Consider the following 13,627-nt stretch of genomic DNA (forward strand, 5'->3'; position numbering starts at 1 on the left):
TTTCTTTGGTGACTGAAGTATTTTGGGTTACGATATAGTTTTGGCTCTTGCTCACAAGTGACAAACTTACAGAATTTATTAAGAGAGATGCACAGGAAATGAGAAAAAGTCGAAGCGGCTCTTGTGATCCAAAGGAGAAAAGAGAAGCGGCGCATTGTTTCGCCGTCAGTCAGTGTGGTGGAAAAAGTTTAGAATTCTTCAGCGATTACTACTTAATGTGATGTGGCTCAATAGTCACAGTGTTATTTTTAACTGAGCTTTCTGTGTGAGAAGAAGCGGGAGATATCGTCTTAGTCACCCCCCGATCCTGCCGGCTGAAAGTGTCCCAACACCACATTTATCACCCGGCCACATCTTGACTCACTGCCACAGCTTCACTGTCACATCGTATCTATATAATTGCAGCAGCAGCAGCAGCAGCAGCCCTGTGGCATTTGATTGTTGTGCGTCTCACACACTTTGTTGCTCATCGCCTTTCTCATCGTGAGCAACACTGGATCAGCACAGTGTAATAAAATCCTTTATGCAAGATGGCGGACAGTTCCTTTACTGTTAATAGCACAGCGAGAGAGAGAGAGAGAGAGAGAGAGAGAGAGAGAGAGAAAAGCCCCAGTGCCACATCATAGCGAAAGCAGCAGACGCCATTGATCAGGGTGAGTCTGCAGTTTCACACCCTGCCTCTTCCTCATCCTCCACCTTGCAGGAAGCCCTCGGGGCACGCCAGCGCCTCTCTGGAGGCCTCACTGTGCCGCTGTGCTTCAACTCAACCAGCTGAGCACCGGCTGCAGCCCACGCCCAGGTGCTGTGTTTACCAAAACCTGCAATGAGTCTCGAGTTTCAGGATGACTCCCCCTCCTCTAACTGCTACTTGTTGTGATATAAAAAAAAAACGAGTTCCCAGAATCTGACTGTCTCTGGTGTCATGATGGCCGTGTGTCATGGAGGTTACTGCACACAGAGATCATTCTCTGTCAGGAGTTAAGAAGAGGTTGGTCAAAGCTAGTTCTGCTTTTCTTTTTACATACTGTGGTTTAGAGGAGAGCACAGGGAGCAGTTGTTTTAATAATAAACTGCATTTAGTGTGTAGTTCCTTAATGTTTACTATTATCTCCTATCCTCAGGTAAAGTGTGTGAATGACCATCACTACTGAAATAAGGCAGGATTATGTGTGTTTGAATATAAACATTTTACAACTGTGAATTAAAAAATAAAAGTAAGACAACGGGGGGGGGGGGGGGGGTTATTGTTCCATGTTGAACACTCATGACTCCTCTTAGTGACCTTGGGATGGGATTTAGTGTGACGCCTCCTCGCCCCCTCACTGAAGACACGTCCCCTCTGCCATCATCTCTGGTCACCATCAGGTCTGTGCTCGCACCAGTGAACATTCAACGCTGTCGGTGAGTTTCTACCAAATTGAAAACCATCGACCGTTGATTGTGCCCTGTGGCCAGCCTTTGTCAACGGGTGTCTTGGAAAAAGATGAAGTCAAACTCGTGCGGACACCTGCGTTTGCAGCCGAGGCCGACGACTCCTTGAACATTCGCACAAAGAAGAAGAAGAAGAAGATCATCTCAGCAGCAGACGCTACAGAAGTCCTCCAAACCACAGCAAAGGTCACAATCAACATTCATTGCTGTCGGTGGGTTTAGCTGTGTGGTAGAGCTCACTGAACGATGAATGCAACTGTGTCCCAGATTTCATCCGACCGTCACAAGGAATAGCGTCTCAACATGCTGATGATGCCGTTATTTATTTCTCCGCCTGTCACCCCCCCTCACCCCCACTCCTCTGCCTCCCACCGACTGCAGACGCACACCGGCGGCGCGAATGTCGAGGCAGTTCAGATTGGATCTTGATCACGCTGGCTGGGGGGGCGGAGAGCTCCGAGTCTGTCTACAGCAGCGGGGGAAAGTGGAATAAAGATTCTAGAGATAGTCGGGGAAATGACCTTTAAAGAAAAAATATGGTGTGTATCTACAGTTTGATAAATGATTCAGTTGTTGAAAGTGTGACACAAAAACCAGCAAGACTCTCCAATAAGATGAACGACCTTTTAGTCACTGCCAATCTGACCCGGAACACAAGGTAAGCCACTGAAGTGGTAATGTTAATGTATTAAAAGTCATGATTTATTAACACTGACATGTCATTATGGAACAAAGCTTATATACCGTTTATTAAAGTATTTACTTTTCATGTTTGTTTTTTTCGTCGAACCATTAAAGATCCATAAAACAACTTTCCAGTGTTTTCCTGATTGTTTCAATTCCGTGTTCTCTTTGGCCTCATTGACAAATAAGTGGTCACTATAGAGTTCAGTGATGCAGTTGTTTTTCATATGATTCTCTTACAATAGATGGAGAAGATGTTGAAATGATGAGGTTGGATTTATCATTCTGAATATTCAGACATTAATCCTATGAATAAACGCAGTGTGTTGATCTGATACATATTTAAAGTAGAAAATATTTAGTGTTACTAGTCACTATCTGCTATGTAAAAAAGTTATTTTAAAAACAATACCTTAAATTATTTATTTCATGCTCTTTGCAAATATATATATTCTCTACAATTGCAGTACTTAAATATAAATGATAGATAAAGAAAAAAAATACACTTGAATTGTTAAATAACTATTACAAGTGGTGATTCACATTTTTTAAGAATTGTCTTCAAAAGAAAAGAAACTTTATAGAAAGGTTTTATTTAATTAACGAACACGTCATGAACAACTGAACAGTTGTGAGATGTGTGTTTATAAACCAAACAGCTGCCTCAGCAGTCAGCACAATTAAAAAAAAAATTATGAATCCCTGTTAATCTGAATTCACATAGGCCTCAGTTTTTGACTGGGCTACTGTGTAAGGACAAGATTCAAATTATCTATACTTTTATGTTAATGAAATAATAATACAAATATTAATAATATTTGTATATACTGCAAAACAGATTAACCAACAGCTGGTCAAGCCATAACTTATATCTGCTTATCCAGCTTTCCCAATTTAAAAACACATTCATCAAAAGATAATTTTATAAATGTTTTAATCCCATTAAATCAGGTTTTGATTATAATATGTATATAAATGTATGCTGTAGACTAAACTAAGGTTATTTTACACTATGATAAATATACAAATAATTTAAGCAAGTCATTAACATTTGTTTCTGAATGATCTGATTCACACTCTGAATCCTGTGTGTTCATTAAACCCACTTTATCTCTGAAATTTGCTGCTTTCCATGAAAAAATGTCCAGAAAAGCAACTGCACTGTTTTGTGAACACGACAATTCAGATTGTGAATCAAAAGCCGGCGCTCGACCAGCGAAGATGAACAACATTACTGGTGCTACTGGAAAACCCCTTTACTACATGGTCTTTTAGTTTCATTTACTCATAAATGTAAGCTTACACTTTTAAAATAGCCCTGAAATAGAGTCAATCATCAAGTAAAATATATCAAGTATTTTAAATATACTAGTATTTTATGCCTCTGAGTCCTAACATTAAATTTGCACATATAAAATGATACAGATCAGATACGCAGCTCTGCTCAGTCAGGTAATTTAATGTGTCAGTAAAGTCAGAGCGGGTCAGTCCACTCACACACAGAGACACACAACTACACTCACACACATCAAACCATGATGATGCTTGTAATAAGATGATTGGCTCATCACTACCGAGAAGCTGTCCATCTATGTGGCCGGATGAGTCACATCAGTAACTGAAGACCATTGTTCCTAAATTAGATTTGCATCTTTCAACATGAGAAGAAAAACCTGCTCTTGCAAAGCAACCTCAATGTTCTTAATACATAAATAAAAATGCATTTTATAAGATTCATGTAACTGAAGCCGTTTTTGGCAAAAGGTAGAGTAATAGTAAAAATAATTATAGTTTAAAAAATATTTTATCTTTTTTCAATAAAAGTATTAGACAAAAAAACACATTAAGAACGAAGCACCACTTTCAATGCATCATATTTCTGCATGAAGATTACTTCCGAGATTTCATGACTTCCTTTGTCCACTAGAGGGACACCGATGAACAAGACATTCAAAACACCAGTCGACCACTTCAAGAATTTAAGTCTTCTGTATTTCTTCTTTTTTTTTTACATAAATGCAAAATAAGGGGAAAATAAACAGGAATTAAAGCTGAAGTTACTGTTGATGCTTAACATGAAACAAGAACGTTCTAACAATTCATACACAACTGACAAACTACAAAAGATTGATCTAAATTTACTTTTGGAATTTTTATGTTTAACTACAAAAACCTGGAACCTCAAAAGGTGTCTCTACGCTCTTAATTGACACGTTATTAAAATAGCTTTAATGTTTATTTAATAAAGGTTATTATTTGCATACAACTAATTTCATGATGAAAATGTTAATGCTGTAGGTCAGGTGTTTTTACGTAAACAAGGGGATTGAGAATAAAAAAGAAAATTATCTTTCCAAACTACAAGTGTTCAGTTTGTAATTGTTGCTCTTCAAGCCGTCCCAGTGAGATAATGACTTGGCACCTTCCAGGCAAGTGAACAAGAGTTTTAGGATATAATTATCTTGATACCCACAAACCTAGTTGAAATATACATTAAAAAAACACATCTGTAGGATTATCCATATTTCATGACAGCATGCGAAATAACACAAACCAGTTTAGCGACTAACTTGGACATCTGAACATTTTTAAGTTGTGATACTGAAAACGTCAGCATCCTGTTTTTTACACAAGACTGATCATATTGAAATTCCTAAAAGAATTGTACACATAGGAAACACCAATAAGGCTACGACATCACTGGCTTTCTTTAAAAAAAAACATTTTAAATATACAAGAAAAGAAATGTGAATCCAGTCACATGAACAAATGCTTTTGACACATATCAAGTTTCTTAAAGTTTAAACTAAGTAGTAAGAGCCAAATGTTGGCCTCGGATTAATTTTACACTGCAGTAGTAACACGATAAAGCTTCTTTGGAAAATACATAAGATCAGTGCAGCACCAGTTAATTTAAAAATGCCACATAAGATATTTGAATTTGGTTGTGGATGAATTTAAAGGATCATTATAGTAGATGAGATGAAACATGTCCCGCTGGGAAGAATGTTTTTGTAAAATATCTTTCCTGACTGATGAAAGAGCTGCAGTTATAATTCTGTATTTTATCATAATGCTCATCTCCACACTCCCACGTTTTTCCTTAATCCTTATACAGTATCAAGCGAAATGATCTTCAAATTCAAAGGGTGTAAATGTCTATTCCAGATAGTGTCACATGTAAGACAGAGTGTATTTAACTAAGGGAGCGATCAGAGTTAATATACAGCAGGAGAACTAGAGATAATGCCAAACCGCAGCACAGAGGGATCCTGAGGTTCAAACCCATCAAGGATTCCTTTTTTATTCCTAGTGGTATTTCCCTGTGTTGGTGTTTTGTTGCTGTTCATGCCCCTCTCCTGTAGGGGTCGCTACTGCCTGATGTCTGCCGGTCTGAGCTGCCTCTCGCCCTCAGCCAGGAAGATCTGCATGGCCCGGGAGAGCATGTGGACGCCCAGCTCCCGCTTACGCTTCACCGGCCAGTTGGACGCCACGCCATAAAAATCGCCTCGCTTCTGATTGGTGAGCATCTTCAGACCTGTGATGTTATCAGAGAATCGATTGGTTATTGACAGACTGGTCCGGCACAAGATCAATATTGACACAAGAACAAGCATTGAGTTGCACTGTTGGTACAATAAGGATGAGGCAGCCTCTGTGCAATATAACAGAGATGGCTTATACATTCAATTGACAATAACCTAGTAGAATAAAAGTGCAGCTTTTAGAAATCACCATTTTATTGTTAAAAAATAAGATGTACAGTGCATCATTGTGATTATGTCACATTTGATTTCCAAATAAGGTGAAAATTTAAATGAAGACAAAATTGAATGTAATTAGCCACTGTAATTAATACTACATATTTCATATGGTAATAGGGAAATGAACTGTATTCATGTAGCACTTATCTACTCTTATCCACCACTCGAGCCATTAAAAATTACTACCCACATTCACCCATTCAAATTCACACAGTGCTACTATAAGCTGACACCATTTCCTATCACTCGCCATTCACCATCAGCACAGTCAATTTGGAGTTCAATACCTTGCCCAAGGACACCCCGGCAAGCATCTTGCTGAGGAGCTTGGGATCAAACCAACAGCCAGACAATAAATAATCATTTGACCCCAATTATGGGTCAAATGATCAGTAACAAAAGCTGCTGATAAAGAGGAGATGAGAGTTCAACCTGGAGTTCCCCAGTGGATAGCAGCACTGTTTGCCACTTCACAGAGACTCGCGGTGATGTACTCACCGATGGCCTCCACCATACAGGCCTCTCTAGTGAAGGCCTCCACTGGAATAACGTTCTGGAAACAATGCAGGGAGACGACGCCCTGCCCGGCCTCCCACACCTGGAGGATGTGCTGCACTTTGGGGCACAGTTTCTGTCGCAGAGAAGAAAAGGTTTATGTTTTACCGATCCATTTCACATGATGATTATTTTAATTCTTAAGAATGATCAGCATGTGGCCAGTGTCCTACCTTGCAGGTCTTATCCCCTCTGAAGTACTCTAGAGCCTCGTACAGGTGGCTGTAAGGCCGGGAGCGTTTCCCCTTCCCCACATAAAATATGGCGTTGACAAAAGCCTGGAAACACTCCTGTGGAGTCATGGTGTGGCTGCGGAACGGGAGGTTCTTCGTGACTCTGACGGAGAAGAAACACAAAGATCCATTTCATTATGTTTGAGGATCACAAGGCGAGTGGCGAGATGTGTGGTAAAAATTGTAGATTTGATTTCAAAGATTTTTTTTAAGCTGTATGAGCACTAATGAGCAAATAAGTCAATGAACCAATTGATCATCACTGATGTATTAAGTAAACAATGTGAATATTGTCTATAACCTTGACTAAATGAAATAGGTGTGTATTAGTGTGTACTGTTCTAGTGAATCAGAGTGGACTGTAGAGTATTAAAATAAAAATGTCACCATCTCATAACATCTGGCAACATAACAGGACAGAAAGCAAAGCAAATCACGTAACGCAGCGTGAGAGACGCTCGAACCTTGGATCGAGCAGCAGGTAGTTGAAGCTGGACTTAATGACGCCCTCCCTCCACTTCCTGTTTTGATCTGGTTGGTCAAACTGCTGACATAGATCCTGCTCGTCAGTCTGACAGTCAGGCAGCTGGAAGGTCTTCAGGGCCCGACACAACTCGGGACTGTAACCGGAATCACCTGAGGGGTTGGGGGGGGGGAAGCACATGAAAATGAGTGTGTGCCAGCGACCGTGCTAATAAGATAAATGATTGTAGTAAATGTGTTAATAAGTCTCATTCATTCAGTAGCTCTGATCTAATCCACCCACAACGTGACTGACATAGTAATTTGAATGTCAACTCAGTATTTCACTACTTCATAGGCCAAACATTTCTATCAGAGCCTATATACTGATATCCGCAAGTAAGAAATTCCTTATAGATTTATCGAGCAATATATGTATGAATAAATAATGACATATAATACAACATAAATAAATAATAACTTGAACTAGATAAAAAAAAATATTTAAAGTTATCTTATTGACACAAATTACTAATATGATGATTGTTAAAGACTCATATATTGATATGTCCGTCGGGCTCCAACAAGTATCGATTATTAAAAAAAAAAAAAAAAAAACTGCTACTATCCTTATCTGAATGTAGATAAACAGTGATCAATAACTGAATCAATAACTAAAAAAAGCCTCACCTGTGTGCGGCTGGTCTAATTGCTTCTGGTGATGTGGGGCTTGGGCCTCCTGCATCAGGCGGCGTAGTCTTTTCATGTATGTGGGCCGGGTGCGGCTGCTGATCGGACCTGGACTCTCCCCCAGCTCGAGGAGCCTCGATCTCAGATCCTTGTCCGTTAACCCTTTAGTGTCAGGCAAGAAATGACTCTCCCCCTCATCCTGTTTCTCTTTCTTTATCACCGTCGGAGGCTTCTGGTTCTCCTTTCCTCTGCTGCTCGTCAATTCGGTCTGCACCAAGCGCCAGTCATAAAGGATGGTGTCCTCGCTGCTGCTGGCACTCATGCTGGAGCTGAGCGAGGTGTCCGCAGTCGGTGGGACGTGGGTCTCGATCAACTTGTGGCCCTGTTCTGTATCGGTGTACAGGTACTCCACCGGTTCTTCCAGATCCCGAATGAGCGGACGCCCTCCGGGTGTGTAAGACAGGTTGGCCAGGTGCTGAGGCCTGCGACAGCCCGACAGCCGGCTGATGCTGTACCTCGGGGTGCATCCTGTGCCCGGGGTACTCGCCGGGTCAGAGTCGTCCCTGGACCTCCTGGGGGAAAAGTAACTGGAGCTGGATGAAGAGGACACAGAGTCCAGCTGAGAGCTGCAGTCCTCAGTGATCCAGACATCTTTGTTTCCTACGCTGTCGCTTCTGGCCTCGTCAGGTTTATCGTGTACCTTCCCCTTTGTTAATGCCTCATCTGTACTCGTCACATCATCGGTCATAAAATCTAAACCTTTAGCAACATCCCTGTCTTGGCCTCGCATAGCAAGCACAACCTCTGCGAGGTTTAATTCATAAGCATCCATTACAGAGTCCTGGTCTTTACCCAGTAAGACTGTATCTGATAAAGTCTGTGATTCAGTTACACTCTTGGAGAGGATGATGGTATCATCTTGGCTATGGCTAACAGCTGAACCAGCCCTCAGGGTGCAGGACTGCGTGTCCTTGCAATCTGCAGGTAAGGAGTCTCCTCCAGTGCTACTCCCTGAATATGATGGCGTATAATGAGTCACAGGTGGCGACCTGTAATAGTCTATACTGCTCCGAGACCTGGGCGTCTGGTGGCGTGTTCGAACTGGCGAAGGCAGGGTCTCCTCAAACAGAGACGAAGTGAGGAGGAGGCTCTCGTGCGTTTTGCTTGTTCTCAGTGAGCAGCGACTCAACCTGGAGCGAGTCCTGCCAGTTACGAAAGGACTCGGCGTGAACGGGAGTTCGGCTACTTCCTCAAAAACTTGAACTGCATCAGATTCGGCATCTGTCGTACGTGTTGTAGCCTCCTCGTCAACTCCGCCTTCACTTGAAGTGTCCACAACAGGACCGTTAGATGCAAATGCTTCATTGTTTGGGGATTTTAACTCACACAGGGACAGTTTATCAAGGATTTTCTGTAAATGGTCTGTAGTTTCAGGTTCTGAAACTATCTGGGGTTTAACGGGTGTGAGATTCCCAGCTCGCCACATACATTCAGAATCAGAGTCTTTAGAAATCTCAGTCTTTTTGCCAGATTCATGCCTGAAAGAGACCTCCTCCTCAGCCGGGTGTAAAGCAGACGCATCCAGAGCACTGGTGTAATGGTCACTGTCACAGCTACTGTAATCACTACTGGCCGTGCCGCTGCTACTGCTCCCACAGGGCCGTGCTGGCTGTTCAGCTACATTAGCCTGAGCCTCTTTTACACTTTCCCTCTCCTCTTCATCATCACTCTCTTGCAGAGCACAATGTCTGACAACTGTTTTCTCCATGTCTTCTTCCGTGCTGGTGCTGCTCTCCCTGCTGAAAACATAGACATGATCCGGCGATGTGACGTCGATACCCTGCTTGTGTAAAACTGTGGCCATGCGTTCTGAATCCAGGAAGCCAGAGTAATCAGAGAGGTCAAAGGTTAAGTTGCTGGTGCACTGGCTGCTGTCGGCAGTGTGCTGCTGTTTGGGAGAATCGGGACTAAACACCGGGAAAATTTCATCGACATTCCTGAAGGTCACGCTCTTGCGACTTGTTCGCCTAGAGTGAAGTGCTGGAAGAGTGTCTCTTCGGGAGGGAGAGATTCTGCCATCAGCATGTTTGTTTGCCTTGAACACATCATCGTTTGTTAATAAATCATCCTCCTTGAGGATCGGCATTGGAGCTGCAAGGCCCACAGCAGACATGCGAGTGCTTGATAGTATGGAGGGACCCTCTGCCCAGGGTGCAAAGGAATTGTTCCAGTCCTGGTTGTGATATCTCATTGAGTCCACATCAGAAAGTCTGTTATATGAAAATCCTTGGCAGCCTGGCCTCCCGTTCATGTTAGCCAGGTTAAAGAAAGATGAGCGCCGAGTGCTGCTCAACAGGGCTTCACTGTAGTCGCTCATCATAGAGGAGTGGGAGCTGAAGCTGGAGTCTGAGGCAGGGTAGCTGGACGTGTCTGTTTGGTCTGAATACACAGCTGTGGAGAAAATGTATTAAAAATATTAAATTAACAGTTTCAACAAAAGGTAAAAAACTATCTGACAGACAGATGATCGGCCCCGTGTTTGTTTAATTTGGCCGGGAAACTGTGAAGGTTAGAGGTCAATTTTGAAGTAAATTACAGCAGGTACTGGTGGTATTTATTGCTCAACTGCCCTGGTTCCCAGTGTTATTTGAGACAAACAATATCCAAAGTCAAGACTTGCATGTCATTGTTAGTATACAATTTAATAAATTTTTTATTATAATGATGTGACACACTGCTGACAAGTTAGGAAAAGTTTTAAAAACTTAAATTAGGTAAATTACCACATTAGTATATGTCGCTACCATTTGTAACACCACTGGTGAAGTATGGCTTTCTTTAGATATAGTTATGGAAATAATAAAAAAATAGATGAATAATTTTTGTACTTAAATGATCTGATAAACAACTAAATATGAAAATCACCAACAGAACAAAACTTTCAAAGAGATGATCTTACAGTATTGAAAGTGAGGTAAGTCGTCCTCCTCTGTGTCTACTGAGCTGGCCTGGTATTCCTGGAGGACCAGTGCACATTTCCGATTCTCCTGTTGCACTGCAAGCTTCCCTGGTGTATTCCCTTCCTGCACAAATGAAGAAGATAACAGGCAAAAACTTAACAGAACCTCCATTTATAAACAGTGATTTTAGATAATGCTAAGTGTTTTATGCACAAGTCCCTTTATCTTTATTTTCCATGTCCTGAAAAGAGGCTCATACACTTTCCTTAAGTCTATTCTTACATTATCTTTGATGTTTGGGTCTCCTCCATTCATCAAGAGCATCTTCAGATTTTGGTAACATCCCCACAGTGCAGCAATGTGAAGAGGAGTCAGGCCCTCGGACGACCTGGGAGAAATTCAAATAAAGACACAAAATATTATATTAGAATTGTGCTCAAGAATTTGAACTGTGAGTAATGTCTCTATTTAAAAAAAAATCTAATTAAAAAAGGAAAAATTGTCTGCTCAATAAATTCCTCAACATCATTGACAATTGCATCTGTTGCACTGGTCAAAAGTGATTTGAATTACTGGTTATAAGTTCTGTGCTTATATATGTGGAGAATGTGATATGGAAAAATAACTATCATTCATTATTTTCACTTTTTAGTAACTATACCTAATATTGGGGTCCGCTCCAAATTCCAGCATCATTTTCAGGCAACGCATGTTCTTCTCTGTTTCCTTGCCAACAGCCAGGTGTATCGCTGCGACCCCTTTAGAACCCAACAGGTCGGGACAAGCACCTTGTGAAAGAAGCAGCTGCACCAATCTGCCGAGGAAGAGAGATCTGTTACAACCAGATGTATACTACATCGGGGAATACATCAACTTAGTGTTGCTTTATTGCAAAGTAAAATGTTACTGGCAGAGATGTAGCAATACAGATGCCAGCTATGGAAAGAGTGGCGTGTACCAATCCAATACCACATCTCTAGAGTATATTAGTTTCACATTGATAAAACTGCAAATTTCTCATCCCCAAAAATCAAATTTTTTACCATTCAAAAACAGCTGGTGTGTTGTACTGCCACTGGCAAGTTCTTTTTTTAGAGCAAGAAAGAAGCAGCTGTTTCCAGTGGTGTAGAGTTCAATATTAACAATATGTCTATATATCACACAAGAAAGTCACACAGTAGAGCAGAAATCATTCAACAATAATTCCTAAGTGAGACTGTGTCAGGGACAATCTTTCCAAATCCTTTTAGCAAAAACAGTATCTATGTGGTTTATAATTTTACCACGATGTCTATATTTGATCCTTTATCCTTGAAATATAAGTTTGATGAGTTAATCTCTGATGAAACAAGCGTTTCACTGCCCCGAGTTTATTTACGATCGTAGATGACAGCAGCCACTGACACATATAATAAATATATGGCTAATATATATATACTGATATCATATTGTAATGGCTCCACACGGCGCATACTTAGTGTTTGACTTGTATTATCCAGAGTAACATCTCGTGTCACAGTAACACTGTTCCGCACTAGACAGACAACATGTCTGGACAAAACACAAACAAAGAGCGAGGTGGGGGGGGGGGGGGGGGGGTCGGACGATCACCTTGGTTCTCCATCGTTCACAGCTTTACACAGTTGACCCTCCAGGCTTCTCTTCCGTCGATCCATTATCACCTCTGTCCGCTTACAGATCACCTGTGACCGCGTTCCTGCATCTTCAGCCCCGCGGCCCGAACCCGAGAAGCCCAGACGTGGGTAACTCTCAATGGAGGCTAACGTTTGCTAGCGGGGCTAGCTGCGTCTGAGAAGCTGCGGACGCCATCGACCCATTAAACGTCGCGAGCTACTAATGTTTGAAGACATACAACCAGGAGTTAACTATAAAGTCCATATTTCCGCATCTCCACTCCTCGGGGGGAAGTTGTTGACAAACAGTGGAAACTTCCAGCGGTTGTTTATTCTCGTGTTGTGCTTTGGTCGAGTCTTTGACTTAAACTTCCCTCCAAACACTGAACGCCCCCTCTCCAGCCGGAAATCCCGCCTATTGAGGCCTCTCATTGGACAATCGCTTTATTTTTCACCAATCAGGTTACTAGAAAGGGAGGCGCAGATCTAATTGGTGCTCATCCGTGTCAGATTGTGTTTAACTGGGTGTTATTGTGTCTTTGTGTTTGAATAAAAGATTATTGTCTCCGGTTGAAAGGTATATTAATTATAAGCACTGTGAATGTTTTTGTACTATATACATTAATATATGTTCAGTCTTTATTTTTTGGTGAATTTTCATTCAACATTTATGTGGTTTTGATTGTTGTTCTTTTAATCTCCATTTCGTTTTCTTTCTGTGAAGCAACTTTTTTGAGAAAAGTGTTGCAAAAAAATCTATTATTGCAATATATTATATTTAGATATCATTGCCTGGGATACCCTGAAACTATACATACCTTGCGCATACTTTAATGAAGTATGGCCATGGGTCACATGTTTGTAATGACATTTTAAACTTGGAATATTTACTCTCTATTTAAAAAACTGTTTTCAATCATAGAATAATGTCATTGCTATTTAAGTGTACCATTTATTTTCCATCTTAAATTTGGTCAGCCCACGTGTTGATGGGTCTGTTCTGTGCTGTATAGTCTGATCCCTATGGTTAAGTTTGTCTTGGTCATCTGTCCCTGCCTCTATTTTGGGGTATGTGTAAAAAAAGAGTAGCCTTAACTGAAAGAAACAACAGCATGATTCTCTTTCAAGTAGGTTTGGGGTGTAGGTTATGTAGTTATGTAGGACATTGTAGAGGTAATGAAAATCAATTAACACTATAGAATGGTGGAAGAAGA

At 41.2% G+C, this 13,627-nt stretch overlaps 1 protein-coding gene across 1 annotated transcript; it reads right to left on the reverse strand.

Annotated features, from left to right (window-relative positions):
• Window positions 1–3,558: 3,558 nt before the first annotated feature.
• Window positions 3,559–12,731, reverse strand: ankle1 (ankyrin repeat and LEM domain containing 1). The gene is made up of 9 exons (XM_062394728.1): window positions 12,391–12,731; window positions 11,441–11,593; window positions 11,062–11,167; window positions 10,779–10,902; window positions 7,820–10,270; window positions 7,132–7,303; window positions 6,608–6,770; window positions 6,378–6,510; window positions 3,559–5,653 (listed from the first exon to the last, which is right to left on the reverse strand). Exons 1-9 carry the CDS (start codon window positions 12,453–12,455, stop codon window positions 5,487–5,489), a joined length of 3,534 nt encoding a protein of 1,177 aa, XP_062250712.1. The 5' UTR covers window positions 12,456–12,731; the 3' UTR covers window positions 3,559–5,486.
• Between the last annotated feature and the right edge of the window lie 896 nt (window positions 12,732–13,627).

This window comes from Platichthys flesus, chromosome 9, assembly GCF_949316205.1.
Source record: "Platichthys flesus chromosome 9, fPlaFle2.1, whole genome shotgun sequence".
Lineage (NCBI taxonomy): Eukaryota > Metazoa > Chordata > Actinopteri > Pleuronectiformes > Pleuronectidae > Platichthys > Platichthys flesus.

Coding starts and splice junctions, on each gene's coding strand:
- ankle1 (XM_062394728.1), bottom strand. CDS start 12,455: ATGGATCGACGGAAGAGAAGCCTGGAGGGTCAACTGTGTAAAGCTGTG. Junction 11,168..11,440: donor GGAGCGGACCCCAATATTAG/GTATAGTTACTA, acceptor AATTTCTCCCAG/GTCGTCCGAGGGCCTGACTC. Junction 10,271..10,778: donor CTTACCTCACTTTCAATACT/GTAAGATCATCT, acceptor TTTTCTCCACAG/CTGTGTATTCAGACCAAACA.